This window comes from Babylonia areolata, chromosome 4, assembly GCF_041734735.1.
Source record: "Babylonia areolata isolate BAREFJ2019XMU chromosome 4, ASM4173473v1, whole genome shotgun sequence".
Lineage (NCBI taxonomy): Eukaryota > Metazoa > Mollusca > Gastropoda > Neogastropoda > Buccinidae > Babylonia > Babylonia areolata.
The window spans coordinates 22284883-22306673 of NC_134879.1; the positions used below are offsets into that span (position 1 = coordinate 22284883).

Genomic DNA, 21791 nt, shown 5'->3' on the forward strand with positions numbered 1-21791 from the left:
CTAAACCACACATCTCTGTGGTCAACACGACAAAGCTAACCTACACATCTCTGTGGTCAACACGACAAAGCTAACCTACACATCTCTGTGGTCAACACGACAAAGCTAACCTACACATCTCTGTGGTCAACACAACAAAGTTAACCTACACATCTCTGTGGTCAACACGACAAAGTTAAACCACACATCTCTGTGGTCAACACAACAAAGTTAAACCACACATCTCTGTGGTCAACACAACAAAGTTAAACCACACATCTCTGACCTACACATCTCAGCAGCGACAGGGACAAATGACAAACGTCCACCAAACGACCCACTCACGTCCATCAGCGGCCCCTCAATGACGTTCAGGGGTCTGGGGTAGCTGACACTGTCTGCTCGGGCTTCCTCTGTGTCCTCCACAATGTACTTGTCAATGCCCTGCACAGTACACATGCACGTGTCAATGCCCTGCACAGTACATGCCCTGCCCTGCACAGTACACATGTACTTGTCAATGCCCTACACTGCACAGTACACATGTACTTGTCAATGCCCTGCACTGCACAGTACACATGTACTTGTCAATGCTCTGCCCTGCACAGTACTTGTCAATGCCCTGCACTGCACAGTACACATGTACTTGTCAATGCCCTGCACTGCACAGTACACATGTACTTGTCAATGCCCTGCCCTGCACAGTACTTGTCAATGCCCTGCACTGCACAGTACACATGTACTTGTCAATGCTGGCACATTACACATGTACTTGTCAATGCCCTGCCCTGCACAGTACCTGTCAATGCCCGGCACAGCATATTGTGTGCATCAGCTGGCTTCACATCTAGCTTCTCAAGGAGGCATCCCTGCATTCAGAAAAATCCGTTTTCCCTGCTCTGCTAGAAAGATGCCTGAGTGGCAGCGTTAACCCAACTCGCTAGTCAAGCCTTGTTTCCTGTCCATTCCAACACATCTTTTCACTGCGTGTCTCCCCAAACCCACCCCAGGCGCTAAAGTCATGACCATAAACCAGTTTCAGTTTCTCAAGAAGGCGTCACCTCGTTCAAACAAATTCATAAATCCCACACCACATCTGTTAGTCTGATGCATAACCCTAACCAATAGTCAGCATATAGATTTGTATTTGTATTCCTTTTTATCACAACAGATTTCTCTGTGTGAAATTCGGGCTGCTCTCCCCAGGGAGAGCGCGTTGCTACGCTACAGCGCCACCCATTTTTTTGTATTTTTTCCTGCGTGCAGTTTTATTTGTTTTTCCTGTCGAAGTGGATTTTTCTACAGAATTTTGCCAGGAATAACCCTTTTGTTGCCGTGGGTTCTTTTACATGCGCTAAGTGCATGCTGCACACGGGACCTCGGTTTATCGTCTCATCCGAATGACTAGCGTCCAGACCACCACTCAAGGTCTAATGGAGGGGGAGAAAATATCGGCGGCTGAGCCGTGATTCAAACCAGCGTCCTCAGATTCTCTCACTTCCTAGGTGGACGCGTTACCTCTAGGCCACCACTCCACTGTATAGATATACTGGTTTATCTATCATAGTGGATTTCTTCTACAGAATTTGCCAGAGGGCAACTCTTTTTGTTGCTATGGGTTCTGTTTCAGTGCACCAAGTGCGTGCTGCACACGGGACCTCCGTTTATCGTCTCATCTGAATGACTGGACACTCTGTTCCATTTTCCAGTCACACTTGGAAGAAATGGTGAGACTGGGATTCAAACCCAGACCCTCACAAACACTACTACTGGCAGATAAGGATCTTAACTGTCCTACCACCTTCCTCCTCAGCAACACTCAAACCTTAACAGCAACACATGTCAAATTAACAGCACAGACTAGAGTAAAACCTTAATGACAAGCACCAAATTGACAGCATGGACCATAGTAAGTTCTTAATGACACATGTCAAACTGACAGCACGGAATATACAGTAAAATACTGATCACTGAGGAACGCTGCATCAGAAGTCCATCACCTTTACCGATTCTGCCACAGCACCCCCCCCCCCACCCCACCCCCAAATACACAGCATACCACATTTTAACAAACACTTTCACCTCAAAATATTATACGGATAACAACAAGATGTCCAACAAGTATACACAAGTGATGACACTGCTGGGCAGGCTCAATGCTTGGTCCGTACCACACAGTGACAGCTGGGCCAACAGCACAGGGACAACTGTGTAGTAAATGGTCTCTCCACTGCAATGGGAATTCTTTTACAGCTTTGTCTTTTTGTGGAGGACTACGACTCTCATACCTGGAGACAAGATTGCACTGGCTCTTAGTGTTTCAGCCTTGGGGGCTAGTTAGCCTTTGGGAACCATCCCAACGCCGAATGTCCTGAAACCCTCTTGGCTGAGAGAGCAGGGGATGTGAAACCGTAGGCAAGACACTCTCCACTATAATCAAATTCTTGCCCGGACAGTCAGGACAGCAGCTACCTCCAGTGCTGTTGACAGCAGCTACCTCCAGTGCTGTTGACAGCAGCTACCTCCAGTGCTGTTGACAGCAGCTACCTCCAGTACTGTTCTAGTGGTCACAGCGGTACACGACTGACTGTCACAGACTGCAGGGACACACAGGTGTCAGCGGACAGGTGAGCATCACTCACCTTGATGAGGGCGTGCGACAGGCGCTCCTTGACCGGTGCCTCTCTCCACTTGTCCACCTGTTCTGTCTTCTTGGAGTCGGTGTTGTGGCCCTGTGCACACAACGCGGCCAACCCTCACCTTTCTTTCTTCATTGCAAACACATTAATTCTGTGTCTGTATTGGTGTGTAATGGAACAGTGAACGTTGTGCAAGGTGTGTAATGGAACAGTGAACGTTGTGCAAGGTGTTTTAATATTGTGCATGGTGTGTAATGGAACAGTGAACGTTGTGCAAGGTGTGTTAATATTGTGCAAGGTGTGTAAGTGAACATTGTGCAAGGTGTGTTAATATTGTGCATGGTGTGTAATGGAACAGTGGACAATGTGCAAGGTGTGTTAATATTGTGCATGGTGTGTAAGTGAACATTGTGCAAGGTGTGTTAATATTGTGCATGGTGTGTAATGGAACAGTGGACATTGTGCAAGGTGTGTTAATATTGTGCATGGTGTGTAATGGAACAGTGAACACTGTGCAAGGTGTGTTAATATTGTGCATGGTGTGTAATGGAACAGTGGACATTGTGCAAGGTGTGTTAATATTGTACATGGTGTATCATGGAACAGTGAACACTGTTCAAGGTGTGTTAATATTGTGCATGGTGTGTAATGGAACAGTGAACATTGTGCAAGATGTGTTAATATTGTGCATGGTGTGTAATGGAACAGTGGACATTGTGCAAGGTGGAAAAAAAAGTATCTATACATGTATGCATACTGTTTAAAATGTGAGAAATGTGTTCTTCCATACTGCTTTGTGCAAACAGTTTATGTGAGAAACTTCAAAATGTATAATTCATGTGCTAAAAACACCAGCAAAAGACCCACCCCCCCACCAAAACCCATCAATTCTGTGTCAAACTGGAACACACACAAATACCACCTGCCCACCTGCCCCAGCCCTACAAACACACACAAATAAAAAACAAAAACAAAAACAAAGATATAAACTGTAAGCAAATGCATGTACCCACAAAACCATGAAGATTCTTTTCAACTCTTAAAAATCAAATTACCCCAACACCCTCACTTTACGCCGAATGAAAATATTCCATGTGCAACATCCTACATTTCAGCAGTTTTTTTGCAGTGAAGAAAGAAAGAAAGAAAACAGAAAGTGGATCACCCTGTCTACAACCTCTTTAGAACTTAAAACCAACTGGAAAACTGACCATTGACCAAAACACATGAAGTGGCATTTTTTGCACAAAGTTCTAAACCATCATATACTACTGTGACCAAAGTGATAAAAATTAAGACACTTTTCAACAAAATACCATGACACGCTTATCAAAAGCCTTTTCGAAGTCAACAAGCATTAATAAACCAGGAACACATGTTTTTTTCAGTATGAACAATAACATCATTAACCAGTCGTATTCAGCGTCTTCTTTTTCAGTCCACCATGTGCATACTGCAAATGGGGCCTTGGTTTGTCATATCATCCGAATCACTAGAGGCTCAATTTGATTTTCTAGTATGTGTTGAATAGTCCAGTCAGTTTTATTTTTTTTTTTATTGTAGGTCCCCACATGAACCTCTTTTCAGATAATAATCTACAGAAGTAGTGCATACAATATTTGATTTATTGATATTTTTGTCCTAATCCCGCTTCCCCCGTCCTGCCTCTCACACACACCCTTCCAATATTATGGGGTTTTTTTTCTTTCTCCAATCACTGACACTCACCCTCTCCATTTTATATTTTGTACTCTATCTTTTCCACATTGTGTTCTCTCTCTCTTCCTTTCTTATTTTCAGTCTAATATCATCATCTTAGATGAACAGACTATAAAAAAATAAATGAACGAACTAGTCAAAGAATCACTACAGGCTCATTTTGATTTTCCAGTCAAAGAATCACTACAGGCTCATTTTGATTTTCCAGTCAAAGAATCACTACAGGCTCATTTTGATTTTCCAGTCAATGAATCACTACAGGCTCAGTTTGATTTTCTAGTCAAAGATTCACTACAGGCTCATTTTGATTTTCCATCATTTGATTTTCCAGTCAATGAATCACTACAGGCTCAGTTTGATTTTCCAGTCAAAGAATCACTACAGGCTCATTTTGATTTTCTAGTCAAAGAATCACTACAGGCTCAGTTTGATTTTCTAGTCAAAGAATCACTACAGGCTCAGTTTGATTTATCAGTCAAACTTGGGAGAAAGGGCAAGACTGGGATTCAAACTCCAACCCTCACAGCCATCATACTGGCAGACATTCACAGCAGGGGCACTGACCTCAGCGTACACCAACAACTTCTCGGTGGCCTCGGGGTCTGTGTTCCACAGCACACTCTCACACAGCGTCAGAAGTTCTTTGTCGATGTCGTCATACACCGGCAAGGCCCCGGCATTTACTATGCCCATGTCCAACCCTGCCTGGAAGTCAACACACACGGCTTTCACTGACCGACACACTGACAGGTTGTATGCATGTGTCACATACTGACAGACACACTGACAGGTTGTATGCATGTGTCACATACTGACAGACACACTGACAGGTTGTATGCATGTGTCACATACTGACAGACACACTGACAGGTTGTATGCATGTGTCGCATACTGACAGACACACTGACAGGTTGTATGCATGTGTCACATACTGACAGACACACTGACAGGTTGTATGCATGTGTCACATACTGACAGACACACTGACAGGTTGTATGCATGTGTCGCATACTGACAGACACACGACAGGTTGTATGCATGTGTCACATACTGACAGACACACTGACAGGCTGTATGCATGTGTCACATACTGACAGACACACTGACAGGTTGTATTCATGTGTCACATACTGACAGACACACTGACAGGTTGTATGCATGTGTCACAGTAATATGCACAGACTTTGTGTAAACATTCTGTATATATATATTTTTTTGTAACCATGCCATATGTATTGCACAGATGCAGGCTGTGTGTGTAAATGAAATGAAATTATGGTGCTTAGAGCCTCGCCGACCACTAAGGCCATCTCAAGGCTATCGCCGCGTCAATAACTACTACAAGGATAAAAAAACAACAACCAATTAAAACGAGTCACCACTTCAAACTTTCACTCCAAAGTTAAAAGAAAACTTCCATAGTTTAAAACCTTCAAATCTGGTTAAAAAGGTTCACTTCTTTTAAGAAGTCCATCAGCGCCCACGGAGGGACATCACGAAACAAAGTCTTCAAAGAAACCGCCGTGTAATGTCTGCGTCTAACGTCATGCAGATCCCAACAGTCAAGGAGCACGTGTCGGGCTGTGTGTGTGTGTGTGTGCGTGTGTGTTTTAAGTGTGCATGTATGTGTATGTACAGTGAGTTTCTTCTGAATGAACTGAGCTTCATAAATTATCATTATCGTTATTACACTCTCTGTGTGACAGAAAATAGTGATTTAACACCACACACACACACATACATCACCAAATCAAAATACAGACAGCACAAGAGACAAACCTTGATAGCATGGTAGAGAAACACACTGTGCATGGCCTCCCTTATGGCCTCTTTTCCACGGAAAGAGAAGGAAAAGTTGGACACCCCTCCGCTCACTCTGGCTCCAGGTAATGTCTCCTGAAAAAAGTAAATTAATCTATTTATAAACAGACACAGAATCATGCATCATGAGAACAACAGCTAACAAGGCAACTGGAATCAAATGTGTCCACTTTTATTGACCAAACAGAATCTTCTTCTTCTGCGTTCACTCGTATGCACATGAGTGGGCTTTTACGTGTGTGACCGTTTTTACCCCGCCATGTAGGCAGCCATACTCCGTTTTCGGGGGTGTGCATGCTGGGTATGTTCTTGTTTCCATAACCCACTGAACGCCGACATGGATTACAGGATCTTTAACGTGCGTATTTGATCTTCTGCTTGCATATACATACGAAGGGGGTTCAGGCACTAGCAGGTCTGCACATTTGTTGACCTGGGAGATCGTAAAAATCTCCACCCTTTACCCACCAGGCGCCGTCACCGTGATTCGAACCCAGGACCCTCAGATTGACAGTCCAACGCTTTAACCACTCAGCTATTGCGCCCGTCGACCAAGCAGAATCAATTCCCATGATATAAAACAGGACTATTGGCACCTCACAACACTGTATTTGCCCTAAAGCAGAGTGCATTTGGGTAAGAACAAAACAGTGAAATAAACCGTTTTTAGAATTCTTCTGTATTCATGGGCTGCAACTCCCTTGTTCACACGTATGTACGACTCAGCATTAACATGTATGCTTTTACCCCCACCATGTGGGCAGCCATATTCTGTTTCTGGGGGTATCCATGCTGGTTTTTGTTCTTGTTTAAATATCCTACATAATACTGACATGGACGACAGGATCTTTGACACGCTTATTTGACCTTCTGCTGGTGCATACACACAAAGGGGGTTCAGGCACTAGCAGGTCGGCGGCACATGTGTTGACCTGGGAGATGGGAAGAAATCTCAACACTTCGCCCACCAGCTGCACCGCAGCCAGGGACCTAACTCATGAAACTTGGGCGAGAACCCAGTGCCCACCGCATCCGTCTGAATACACAGCAAAGCAATGAGTCACTGTCATCTTAGGCCATAATCATCCAAAACTTCACCTCAACTCCATCGACAAACCGTGTTTCAAAGAAGAGGGAAAAATGACACACTCTCCAACATGAAGCAGATTTTCAGTTTCAGTCCCTCAAGGAGGCATCACTGCATTCGGACAAATCCTTATACCATACACCACATCTGCAAGGCAGATGCCTGACCAGCAGCATAACCAAACTCGCTTGGTCAGGCCTCAAGAACATGCACATATTGTGAACCTGTCAGAGTGGATTTCTTCCACAGAATTTTGCCAGAGGTCAACACATATTGCCATGGGTCGTTTTTCAGTGCGTCAAGTGCGTGCTGCACGCAGGACCCGGGCTTATCATTTCATCCGAATGATCAGACATTCAGTTTGAGTTTCCAGTCAAACTTGGGAGAAAAGGCGAGAACAGGAATCGAACCCAGACCCTCACCGACACTGTACTGACAGATGAGCAACTTAACCACTCTGCCACATTCCTCCTAAAACAGCACAAAGAACAAAAAGTGTTGTTCCAACCTTGATCTGTCGTGTAGCCTCGATGAAAGTGACGCCATAAATGCTGTGCTCTTCGATGCCTGTGGCAACGGTGAGGATGTTGGGATCGAAGATGATGTCATTGGGGTTAAAGTTCAGACGGTCCACCAGGAGACGGTAGGAGCGGGTGCAGATCTCCACTTTGCGTTTCGTGTCCGTGGCCTGTCGACATGGTGACGGAGACACTATGGCAACGTTTCTCATCAATGCTAGGATTATTGCGTTCGTTTGCTGTTTTTTGTGTGTTTATTTTAACACACTTAGTGAGGCTTTTTTTGTCTCCACACTTGGAGAGAGGTTGTTTTTTTTCCCAACATATCTTGTGAGGCTTTATATGTATATAATTTTTTTTCCCCTTCTTTTTTTGCACACTTAAGACTGTACAAACCAAGCGATGGATTTTTACATACACAAGCATACACATACACACAAAACACCTCCACTACCCTCCCCCACCCACACAACTCCCCCCCCCCCACCCCCCTCCCCCACCCACACAACTCTCCCCCTCCCCCACCCACCTGTCCCTCCTCATCGAAGGCCATGACGACGACGGCGCCGCCGTACTGTTGAATGATGCTGGCCTTCTTCAGGAAGTCCTCCTCCCCCTCCTTCAGGCTGATGCTGTTCACAATGCACTTCCCCTGGCAGCACCGCAGACCCGCCTCCACCACCGCAAAGTTTGACGAGTCGATGCACAGTGGGACCTGTCGCACACAGGCCTACCTTGTTTCAATCTGCACAGTGGGACCGGTTTCATAGAGCTGTACCCATTGCATTCTGCACAGTGGGACCTGTTTCATTTTGGACAGTGGTACCTGCGGCACATACCTCTACCTGTTTCATTCTGCGCAGTGGGACCTGTTGAATTCTGCGCAGTGGGACCTGTTTCATTTTGGACAGTGGTACCTATGGTACACACCTCTGTTTCATTCTGTGCAGTTGGACCTGTGGCACACAACTGTACCTGTTTCATTCTGCACAGTGGTACCTGTTTCATTCTGCACAGTGGTACCTGTGGCACACAACTGTACCTGTTTCATTCTGCACAGTGGTACCTGTTTCATTCTGCACAGTGGTACCTGTGGCACACAACTGTACCTGTTTCATTCTGCACAGTGGGACCTGTGGCACACAGCTGTACCTGTTTCATTCTGCACAGTGGGACCTGTGGCACACACCTCTACCTGTTTCATTCTGCACAGTGGGACCTGTGGCACACAGCTGTACCTGTTTCATTCTGCACAGTGGGACCTGTGGCACACAGCTGTACCTGTTTCATTCTGCACAGTGGTATCTGTGGCACACACCTCTACCTGTTTCATTCTGCACAGTGGGACCTGTGGCACACAACTGTACCTGTTTCATTCTGCACAGTGGGACCTGTGGCACACAGCTGTACCTGTTTCATTCTGCACAGTGGTACCTGTGGCACACAGCCGTACCTGTTTCATTCTGCACAGTGGTACCTGTGGCACACACCTCTACCCAGTTTCATTCTGCACAGTGGGACCTGTGGCACACAGCTGTACCTGTTTCATTCTGCACAGTGGGACCTGTGGCACACAGCTGTACCTGTTTCATTCTGCACAGTGGTACCTGTGGCACACACCTCTACCTGTTTCATTCTGCACAGTGGTACCTGTGGCACACAGCTGTACATGTTTCATTCTGCACAGTGGTACCTGTGGCACACAACTGTACCTGTTTCATTCTGCACAGTGGGACCTGTGGCACACAGCTGTACCTGTTTCATTCTGCACAGTGGGACCTGTGGCACACAACTGTACCTGTTTCATTCTGCACAGTGGGACCTGTGGCACACAGCTGTACCTGTTTCATTCTGCACAGTGGGACATGTGGCAGAGATTACCCATTCCACTCCGCACAATGGCACCTGTGGCACACAGCTGTAAAAGTTTCGTTCTGTATCGCAGACCTGCTAATGCCTGAACCAGGAACTCAAAGGCTGGCTGACTGTCTATATCAAGGTACAGAAATTCGCTGTTTGACATGCGCAAACATTAGGACTGTACAGATTTAGGCTAAATCAATTCATTCAAGATGGTTTAAGCTCCCATGAAGACAGATCCAATGCAGTACATACACTATGATGATTAGTAACATGAACGTGTTGGCATGCGAGTGTCTCAGTGTGTGTGTGTGTGTTTGTGTGTGTGTGTGGGTGGGTGGGTGTGTATGTTCGCACATGAATGCGTGTGCATGTCAGTGTTCGCAATATCCATGGTCTCACTTGCATTCATGGTAAATGAAGTTAACATATGCCAACATTATCAAAAAAAAAAAAAAAAAAAAAAAATCAACATCCCCGAAAACACAGTATGGCTGCCTCAACAGCAGTGTAAAAACAATCATCCACATTAAAAAAACCCACTCACACATGAAAATGAAGCAATGAGAGGTGCAGCTCACAAAAAAAACTAAAGAAAGAAAGAAAAAACTCCCCAAAAAAACACCCCTAATCCAAACCAACCAAACAACCCAACGATCCCTGACCTTGGCGACCTCGGGTTCAGAGGTGATGAGGTTAACGAAGGTGGTCATGGCCGACACGCCGTCCAGCATTCCTTCGTCCATGTTGATGTCCAACACCTGCGCTCCGTTCTCTACCTGCAGCTTGGCAATCGCCAGCGCCTCCTGCAATGGGACACAACATTCAGTCAGGGGGCACAACACTCAGCGCACTGTCAGGGGACACAACACACTGTCAGGGACACAATACACTGTCAGGGGACACAGTGCACTGTCAGGGGACACAGCACACTGTCAGGGACACAATACACTGTCAGGGGACACAATACACTGTCAGGGACACAACACACTGTCAGGGACACAACACACCGTCAGGGGACACAACACACCGTCAGGGGACACAGCACACTGTCAGGGACACAATACACTGTCAGGGGACACAATACACCGTCAGGGGACACAACACACTGTCAGGGGACACAATACACCGTCAGGGGACACAACACACTGTCAGGGGACACAGTGCACTGTCAGGGGACACAACACACTGTCAGGGGACACAACACACTGTCAGGGACACAACACACTGTCAGGGGACACAACACACTGTCAGGGACACAACACACCGTCAGGGGACACAACACACCGTCAGGGACACAATACACTGTCAGGGGACACAACACACCGTCAGGGGACACAACACACTGTCAGGGGACACAACACACTGTCAGGGACACAACACACTGTCAGGGACACAATACACCGTCAGGGGACACAACACACTGTCAGGGACACAATACACTGTCAGGGACACAGTGCACTGTCAGGGGACACAACACACTGTCAGGGGACACAACACACCGTCATGGGACACAACACACAGTCACAGCTCTGTCAGGTGACACAACGCACTGTCACTGGTCCATCAGGGGACACAAAACAGTGTCACAGGTCTATCAGGGGACACAACGCACAGACAGGGGACACAACACACAATCACTGCCACTTCAGGGGACACAACACAGTCACTGGTCCATCAGGGGACACAACACACAGTCACTGCCACTTCAGGGGACACAACACAGTCACTGGTCCATCAGGGGACACAACACACAGTCACTGCCACTTCAGGGGACACAACACAGTCACTGGTCCATCAGGGGACACAACACACAATCACTGCCACTTCAGGGGACACAACACACTGTCAGGGGACGCAACACACTGTCACTGCTCTGTCAGGGGACACAACACACTGTCAGTGCTCTGTCAGGGGACAAAACTACAGAGAATTTGTCACTGTTGCTAATAGCCAAGTTGACCACACAGGGCAATATAAGATCTGAAAGTACTGATCATGACCCTGTAGAACCTGAAGATTCTTCCTTGGGCTCCTCTCCATGTTGTTTTCATTCAGCTTGAAAGAAAGAACCTACGGTTTTCCTTCTGATTCTTTTTCACTTACATCCTCCAAGCTCATTTTGTCCAATCAGAATTTTGTGGGTTTTTTTTTTAGTTTCTGTTTTTATTGCAACTGCTCTTCCCTTCCCCTTGCACCTTAAACACCCGTCCTTCCAGGCAAAAAAACCATATCACACTCTTTCTGCTTTAGTCATTACACAGCACATCACATCACCAACTCAAATGGCAGCACTTGGAGTGAAACAAGACAACGATCACAGCGAAAGGCACCCACATCGTATTTTCCTGTTTTGATGAGTCGGCAGAACTTTCTGGATCCGGCAACGTTACAGCGCTCACCAATGTTGACGAACACGGACTGCGGAGTCAGGTACATTGGTTCCAAACCTGTTCGGCAAAAACAGAAATACAATGACCCTGAACCTGTCTGGTAAAACCAGGAATACATTTATTCTAAACCTGTCAGGTAAAAAAAAAAATTTTTTTTTCAATATATCTGAAATGATATGCAAAACTGTTATAGCTATTGTTAAAGTTAACAAAGATGAATGATGTTAAATTACACGAGAAAGCATACATTAAAAACAGATATTCTGAAACCATGTGCAAAAATGTTATAGTTATGGTTAAAGTTAACAATGGTGACTGATGGTAAATTACACTAGAAAGTATCAGTATCAGTATCAGCAGCTCAAGGAGGCGTCACTGCGTTCGGACAAATCCATATACATCACACCATATCTGCCAAGCAGATGCCTGACCAGCAGCGTAACCCAACGCGCTTAGTCAGGCCTTGAGAAGAAGAAAAAAAAAAAAAAAAAAAAAAAAAAAGTAAATAAATAAATAAATAAATAAACAGAAAGCATTCATTAAAAAAAAAACAACAGAATACTTTTTCAATATATCTGAAATCATATGCAAAAATGTTAAAGTTATTGCAAAAGTTAACAAAGATGAATGATGGTAAATTACACTAGAAAGCATACATTATTCCAACAAATCCAGACAATAATGGTAAAAAAGACCAGAATCACTGGCACACCTATATATATATATATATACATATGGATTGGGACAGAGTTTGGGAGAACCACAAGTTCAAAGTATTACTGGATTTTTCTAATGTTTCAAAACACAGGATCACTGATTGCAGGTGGCAAGATTTACACTGTCATATTTGTTTCAGCCTTTTTCTTAATTTTTCACTTTTGCGCATAGCAATCACAGGGCAGTTCTGTTCTCAGACCCATGATGTGTCGTCTGTCAGTGTTCTCCTATCACAAATAATGCTGTCATTACAGAAGGCATCCAGATGGACATATTCTGGGTTCAAACATTTTGAATATATTCAGAAAAAAAAAGTCTGAAAGTAATTCTACCAAAGAAATGCTGGGATCAAAATTAAAAACAACAACAACAACAAAAAACACCTGCATATACAGTTAATATCTTAACATTTGTACTTATAATCAGCCTGTGATAGCACAAATCTGGTGGATTCACAAAGTACTTTCTTTTCTGCTCTGAGTTCAAGGTTTCTATGAAAAAGCAAACAAACAAAAAAACAAATACATAATCGTGAAGTAAGAAGTGTGTAGATCTCTAGTCAACAGTCACAAACAAGGTCTCTCAAGTTTAGTGAAACTTGGTCACGGACTATATATGCACATATACAGACACACACATATATATGTAACATACACATGCCTACTAAACATCAGCTCCAATATATGCACACACACCAACACAAATACACTTACATAACATGCTTATTTATACTGAACATCAGGTCCAATATGCATATACGCTAACACAAACACACATTATATCATGCACATTAACCACGGTCAACATGACTGTGTTCCCATCAAAACAACGCAGAAACCAGAAACTGTACATACCAGACAGACACATGTTGTCCTGACGAAGATCTGTTGGAGGTTCGCGTGGCTTGAACGGAGCTACTGCTTCAGCAATGGCTCTGACAAACCACAAAACACTTCTGATACACTTGTGTTCACTTCAACAACACATCATTCACAGCAACATCACTGATACATGTGTTCACTTTAAGAACACACCATTTACAGCAACATTTCTGGTACACTTGTGTTCACTTCAACAACACATATCTATAACAACATTTCTAATACATGTGTGTTCACTTACACAACAAATCATTCAAAACAACGTTTCTGAAACACATGAGTCCACTTCAACAATAAACCATTTACAGCGACATTAAAGGTGGAAAGAAAGAAAAAACAACAACAAACAAACAGAAGTGGACACTAATTCCCGACGTTGACACACTGAGTGATAACGTGTGCAACACAGTGTTTGTTCCTGGCTTGTGACAGGATCAAAGTTTGAGGCAAACACTCCAGGACTGGCTTTCACAAGCAATCTCGGCAGCGCTAAGTTTGCTTAGCAATAAAAACGTTCATAAGCCTATGGAATTAACATAGACTGATGAATAATCTTAACCCTCAGCCAACTCGCAGCTTAACGTTTACTCATTGTACTCCAGGTATTGAGTTAACGTATACCATGTTTACTTTCCCTGTGGACCATGTACGAGTATTCTCTTACTGACACAATATTTCAATTTCGTTTATCCTTGCTTCGTACAGTTGGTGTTCTAAACTGAACCGTTTTCGGATTCCAGAAGCATGAAAGTGAACCTTTGTTCAACCGATAGAATCAACAATTCTCCATCGATTCTCACTGTTTTAATGAACCACCCTCGTTTGTACTGCAGTGGTCTCATGTAGTGCGGGTCCAGGGGAGATGTAGCAGGCATGCAGCTGTGGAGTTACGGTCATTCATGAGAACCAAACCAGGTCCTTAAAAGTCATACTTTGCCACATTTCCCTTGCCAGACTGCATGGGCCATTCTCATTCTCAGCTAAATCAGTTTACTTCTAACAAGCTCACAAAGTATTCTTCCAATCTGTTAAACCAGGTTGACAATAGTATTCTTTCATAGCGTTCTTTCATTCCCTTCCAAATTACACTAACCTCTGTCCTAAGCTTCAGCAGCCAAAATATTTACCATGTATCTTTTCACTGGCATTTGGGGCAGTGTTGAGTTTGAAGTGGGGCAACCTAAACTTACTGAAAAGAACAAAGAGAAAAAAATAAATCAAAGAGAGGGCATGAGGACAAAGGTAACTTACAGGTACATCCAACTCACAAAGAACACTCACCTGATATGATCAGGCGTGGTTCCACAGCACCCACCAACAATGTTCACCAGGCCGTCTTGTGCGAACTCCTGCAGGTCAATGTCACAACTGTCAGTGCAAACTTGGGGTACACAAGTCTTAGGTATATGGGAGGTTCCTTCCACTCAAAAATATCCATAACTTTTTTGTTGTTGTTATTTTTCCAATCCTAGCCAACCAAGGACTTTAAAGCGCCAGAACAAACCTCCAAAGCAAAATGTGCCATGCAAAACAGTCTGAATCAGCACCAGACCTGCTCAGCGAAAGAAAGCGGAGTTTAGTTCTTTTTTTTTAGTAACATTACAAAACAAAGTATCACCAACAACAAAAGAAAAAAACATACTCACACATGCACACAAAGACAAGAATCGAAACAACAACACAAGAACAAACTGAACAGAAAACTCTTGGAGTTTTAGTAAAAAGAAAAAAAAGAAGAAAAAAGATGGCTGCCAGAAAAGAGGGCGCCAGTCAGGGGGGCAAAGGGGAGGTTATCGGCCGTAGCCACTTTCGTTTTCTCCGCATAGGCGGATAGTAGTTTGCACAGGACAGGAATGTCAGACCTCTACCGGAGTCTGCACTAGTGGGTCATGGTTAAGTATGTGTTGTTAAAAAACAGAAGTCTGTAACTTCTTGCCAAGTATTTTCTGCACTAACAACAGTAGCCAGGTGTTAACTCACTTGCACATCAACTGCATGCTGCGAAAATATTCAATTCATAATCTATCCTGACATTTTAGCTGGCTATTTACTTTCCCTGGGCACCATTCTCTTCTGTGCTGCTTTCTGTAACACTGTCCCATGTTTTCCTATCCGTTCCCACACAACTTTCACCGCTTGTCTCCCCATATCCACCCCAGGCTGTAAAAATCATGAACAGAAACCAGTTTCAGTTTTTCAAGGAGGCGTCACTGCACTCTAACAAATCCATGCTGCGCCACATCTGCTACAGGAGAAGCCTGACCAGCATCATAACCGACTGTGCTTAGTCAGGCCTTGAGTGAATGCACACATATTTGTGAACTTATAACAGTGGATTTTTCCTGAACAATTTTGCCAGAGCAGAACATTATATCGCTGTATGTATATCTTTTTCAGTGCGCCAAGTATGTGCTGCACATTGGACTTTGGTTTATCATCTTTTCCAAATGACTAGACGCTCAGTTTGATTTTTGATTTTCCAGTCAAACTGGAAAAGGCGAGACCGGGATTCGAACCAAGACCCTCATGAACACTGTAATGGCAGATAAGCATCTTAACCATTCTGCCACCTTTCTCATAAATATATATCATTATCAATGACCGGCCCAACACACACACACTCTGCCTCTCTCTCTCTCTCTCTGCCCCTCTCTCTTACTTTGATCTGCTTGGCAGTCATGGCAGGCGTTTCGTCATATCCCCCGAATGTGTTTGGCAAACCTGACAAAAAAATAACAGAAGATAATGAGAAAAAGAACAGCAACATTTCTTTGAACGTTCTGCTTCATTGTTTGGATACATCAGTTCCTGCCAACCTGAGTGTCCACAGAGTGCAAAGGATTTTTTTAATTCTACTGTGGTAGTGGTGTTATCTTATTTATCTATCTATTTTTTGCTTGATTTAAAAAAAAAATTTGTCAACAAGTAACAAAAACCAAAACCAAAAATGCTCAAGTTTAACCTTTTCAACAGAGTTAAAACACAAATAGAGTACTGTTATGCTTAATAATACAACTACTAGTCAGTAATAAAAAAAATAATCATAACAATTAAGAATTTAGAATTTTTTTCTTAGGGTAACACATGAACAGTGATGTGTTCGCAGTCTGATTCTGTTTGTATTGCGTATTGTCCACAATGTTTAAAACATCTGTTGAACAACGCATCTCACACTGACAGATCAAGCACAAGAAACACAATCAAATGGATGTGTCAGTGAAATGGCACAGGAAGAGGGAACAGTACAACCTCAAAGATGGTAAGACTAAATGATTCTTCGGGACTGACCCCAAAATCATTTTAAAACAATAACACGATTTGTGATTACAGAATGAGAAGGCAAGGCAGACAGGTGTGGAGAAAAGAGAGAAGGCATGAACACACAGGCGTGCACACATGTGTAAATGACCAAGTGATATGTGTGAAAAAGTACACATGTACATGAACAAGTATTCATTTTCTTACAATGGTAAATGGTGTGACTTTTTTTTCCCTTCTTCTTTGTTGCATATTTGATTGTTTACATGTGTAAGATAAATTTTAAAATGTTGATTAAAAAAAAAGTATTCTTATGAACACCTGCTTATGCGTGTGTTATGTGTGAAAGCATGAATTTGTGTATACATGCAGAACTTCTTGCACGGGTGTTTTTATACATGGGCATTCATTTGAGCTGCAAATGACCTTGACACTGATTAAATGCGATCAACTCCACGTGTGTTGCAGACAGTGGTTGCATAATGCTGTCCGCAGCCTTTTGCAGTACCTGCGTTTGGGTAACAGATGATGTAAGAACTTGTGTTCAGGTGCACTGCTTCGATAAATGGTCGCATCTCTGAAGCACCCAAAGCACAGTTCAGTCCAAGACTGCAAAACACACAAGAGATAGATCACATGTATTTCAAAAGACTGATTAAAACAAAACAGAGCACAATCAATAAATTTAAAAAAAAAAAAAATTTTTTTTTTTTACTCTTTCACCACCAAGTTTTTGTGTGGAAAACACTCCCCTGCACCAAAATAATTTAGCCTCGACACTCTCAGTCACACAAACTCGTTCGTGTCAAAACAACACAGTGGACTAGTTAACTTCAAACTGGGTCATTGGGGGGAGGTGGAGGGGGGGGGGGGTAGTCAATTATTTCCTATTGCACAGGTTAACTTGGCTGCAGCTGTCAAGCTTTTGTTAAATTGTGAACAATGGTCTGTTTAACTGGTCCAGTTGACTAAGTTGCGTACGGCAGTGAAAGAGTCAAAAGGCAGAAGGTACTGGTGCCTTTTGAAAGACCTTTGCTTTTTGGCCTGACTGTTTCAGTTACCAGGTGTTTTGCATACTGTAGCAAGATAGCAACCTCTGCTTGCTCAGAATCACTTCACCTCAATACCCATGTTGTGCTGTATTGCTTTATTCTTTTGTCACAACAGATTTCTCTGTGTGAAATCAAGGCTGCTCTCCCAGGGAGAACATGTGGCAACAGTACAGCCCCCTCCCAGCCATCCCTTTTTTTTCTTTTTTTGCCAGCAAGTCTTTTTGTTTTCCTATCAAAGTGGATGTTTTATGCAAATTTAAATAAACATTTGCCTAGGACAACCCTTTTGTTGCCACAGGTTGTTTTATGTGTGCCATGCACATGCTACACACGGGATCTAATTTGATCATCTCATCTAAATAACTAGTATCCAGACCACCCCAGCGGTGGAGAAATTACTGGCGAAAGCTGAATTCAAACTAGTGCACTCAAGATTCTCTCGTTTTTTAAGCAGACGTGTTACCACCAGGAAATCTTTCCACTATACTTAACATGTCAAACTGGCTCAGAAGATGAGTCGTAAAAATCCCCCCATGAAAAAGACTGCAGAGGCCATGACCAGCCAACCAGGCTGCTGAAGGTGGCCAAAGAAAATAGATTGGACAGAAAAATCCAGCCACGTCTGCAAACAGGAATGCCAAACCCTCTCTCGTTGAATATCATGGGAAGATTTTTTCAACCAGTGTTCTGCGCCAGTTTGACATGGTATAGTGTTCGAAACACACACAAAAAAAAAAAAGAAAAAAAAAAGTGATCAGTGTGTGGGGGACTCACCACATGGGCTGAGCATGGGAGACGCTGATGATGAAGGCCTCTGTGGTCTGACCGGACAGGGTGCGTCCACTCTTGTCCACAATGGTTCCAGACACCTGAGGTGACACACAGCGACCGGGTCACATAGGTCACACAGGCCAGACTGGGGTCAGTTTGTGTGTGTCCACTTCAAGTCACTCACTTTCGGTCTGTTTTCAGTTTCAGTTTCTGTACGACTCGTTATGGTGTTAAAACAAATCCATACATGCTACACAACATCTGCTTTGCAGAGCGCCTGACCAGCTGCCTGACCCAAATTGCTAGTCAGGCCTTGAGTGCATGCTTGTATGTTCGTGTTCCCATCAGAGTGCATTTCTTCTGCAGAATTTTGCCAGAGGACAACCCTTCAGTTGCCATGGGTTCTTTTTCAGTGCACCAAGTGTGTGCTGCACATGGGACCTCAGTTTATCATCTCTGAATGACTAAATGTTCACGTTTAATTTTTGCAGTCAAGCTAGGAAGAAAAGTGCGAGACTGGGCTTCAATGCCAGATCCTCAAGACACTGTCTTGGCAGATAAAACATCTTAACCTTTCTGCTACCTTCCTCTACAACTCAGTGTTTTCTTGAAGTAATTTACCTTAAAACAATCAATCATTCAAAGAAAACAACAGCTTAAGCTTGAATGAGAAAATGGAAGGTGAAAAAGCGGTTACACACCAGTGGGTTGCAGAAAAATTAAGTTTAATTAAATCTATTCTTCAATACAGGATGATAATGACATTCACACCTGGAACAAATAACACCCTTACACACTAACAAGCGAGATGCAATTATCCTTTACTCTTCGAATCCCTCCATTACAATCTGGCTGCAGCTTCTATACTTCTGTACCTGCAAGTTCAAGGATCTAAAAACACTTCTGCAAATGTTTGATTTCTAATAAGATATAACATGCTTGTTCAAAGTACCAGCCACCAAAGTACCAGCCTCAGTGTTTGAAATTATACACACAGCAAACACCATCTGACCAAAACAGAACACAACCTGAAAAAAAAAAAATTCGAAAAATAAAACTTCATGAAGATTTACAAAGGTGAATTAGGGAGACTCACAAAGATGGGACACTTCTTGTAACCCTTCTGGAAAATGTCTTGGATTGCAAACAGGGCTGCCTGCACAAGATACAAGACATGTTGTCCAGCAATCAAGAAACACACACACACACACACCAAACATAAAGTAAACTCTCATAGCTCATATGTTGACAGTGAGAAGAAAAGAGATCTATATATCCCCATGCCCATTTTGAAGTTTAAAAGGATATGATTAAATCCACCAAACTTGCAAATCAGCCTGCACATTTTATGTATATCACTGAAAACAGTCTACATTTAAAATAATAAAGATAATTTTGGAAGTAAAAAAAAAAAAATCACAGTTTTTTTCTCTGAAAAAATTGTCACAACATTTTAAATTAACCTATACTGAAGATATATAAATATCTATCAACATCTATATCAGAACAAGACTGAGTCAATCCAAGATTAGAGGTACTTTCTGAAATAACCCTACTGTTCACAACAAACATGAAGAAAAATACTAAATCCTAACTGAAATATGGAGAATACAAAAACTCATATCAAACCCAACAAGCCTGCATAAAATACAAGATTAAGAAAACTATTTTGTTTCAAAAGTTTTTCTCCCAGCTTTATGTACATGCTTTTCCCAATAGATACATATATGTATTCGCACCTTACCCCACCTCCATTAACCCTTTCGCTGCCAGGAAAATAAGATTTAAGTGAAATCTATTTGCCAGGGTTTTTTCACAAAAAACGGGTATAAATTTTCAAAAAATTCTGTGCTCTTTGTTATTGGAGAAAGACCCATAAAAGTATATATTTTCTGAAAGGTAAATGAATAAAGAATACAAAACACATGCTGTTTTCCCATTTTATATATTTTTAGTGACATGCTGTTGTTTTGAAATCAGTGTTTTGTTTTTTGTCACATTTTCAACTTGTTCATTACAAACATTAGTCAGGTAATTTGCACAAAAACATAATATTTTCTGGACAAATGGATATCTGCAAACCCAAAATCATACTAGAACAACCACAATATATATATATATTTTTTAAGAGATAGATACACAATACATTGTGACTTCTCCAAGTGATAAGATGGATGTGAGGCCACGCCCCCTCAGTCTCCACCCCCCTCCTCCTCACCCCTCTCACGCGGTCACTTGATTCAGTTCTCATCAGACCGCGTTGGCTGCGTGCCAAGACTATCGCTCTGCTGCTAATTCGGTCATCTGTCGTCTGCTAAGATCTGTACAGCTGGCATCACACACTGACAGTCGCATCGTGGCCACTCTCTTCATTATTCATTTATTTTCTATCAGATCGTCCTATAAATGTTCATCTCTATCTTCTCCTTCGAATTGACGCTTCAATTCTTTCTGAGCATCAGCTAAAGAAAGAAATCATGGTTGATTTAGTTCGTCACGATCGCATGTCTTGAGCACGGCGTCAGTCCGACATTTTGTTGAGCGAGCGAGGAGAGAAGTCAGGCAAACACTTGGACAGTGACCCAACCAAAACGTTCAAATAAAGGACTGCTTCATGACGTAGATGGGGTTTCTAGCTATGAATAGAATCTAGAGAGATTCCCCAGGCTAAAGCTACCACTATTTTTGCCAAGGAAGTGAATGCAAACCAGGGAAAAGTCAGAATATTTCGATGACGAGTTATCTCGTCATGCAGGCAGCGAAGCATACATGCTTGCCATGACGAGTTATCTCGTCATGCAGGCAGCCTAGGGGTTAATTTTTCTCTCTATTTTAATTAATTTCTTTATTCTCTTTTAACATAAACACAATTTCTCAAAAAAAGAAACAACCCCAAAAAACAACAACAAAAAACAAAAACAAAACAAAAAAAAAGGCAAAAATTAATGTGACTGCCAAACCCACACCTTGAACTGAACAAGACAAGATACAACATAAATGTCAATAAATTCAAAGAAATTTGTCTTTTGGCTTAAGACAAACTGAAAAAAAAACAAAAAAAAAAAAAAAAAAAAAAAAAAAACAAGAGAGGCAAGG

General features: G+C 42.8%; 1 protein-coding gene across 1 annotated transcript in view; it reads right to left on the reverse strand.

Moving 5' to 3' along the window:
- LOC143280954 (methionine synthase-like) overlaps window positions 1–21791 on the reverse strand; it is a 53415-nt gene that overhangs the window by 21155 nt on the left and 10469 nt on the right. Inside the window, exons 7-20 of the mRNA XM_076585780.1 lie at window positions 19792–19851; window positions 18699–18793; window positions 17381–17481; window positions 16274–16335; window positions 14896–14963; window positions 13588–13667; window positions 11961–12073; window positions 10289–10429; window positions 8293–8478; window positions 7754–7933; window positions 6117–6233; window positions 4902–5042; window positions 2622–2711; window positions 325–423 (exon numbers count right to left, since the gene is read on the reverse strand). Of these exons, the coding sequence (XP_076441895.1) occupies window positions 325–423; window positions 2622–2711; window positions 4902–5042; window positions 6117–6233; window positions 7754–7933; window positions 8293–8478; window positions 10289–10429; window positions 11961–12073; window positions 13588–13667; window positions 14896–14963; window positions 16274–16335; window positions 17381–17481; window positions 18699–18793; window positions 19792–19851 (1533 nt within the window). The remainder of the gene's footprint in view (window positions 1–324; window positions 424–2621; window positions 2712–4901; window positions 5043–6116; window positions 6234–7753; window positions 7934–8292; window positions 8479–10288; window positions 10430–11960; window positions 12074–13587; window positions 13668–14895; window positions 14964–16273; window positions 16336–17380; window positions 17482–18698; window positions 18794–19791; window positions 19852–21791) is intronic.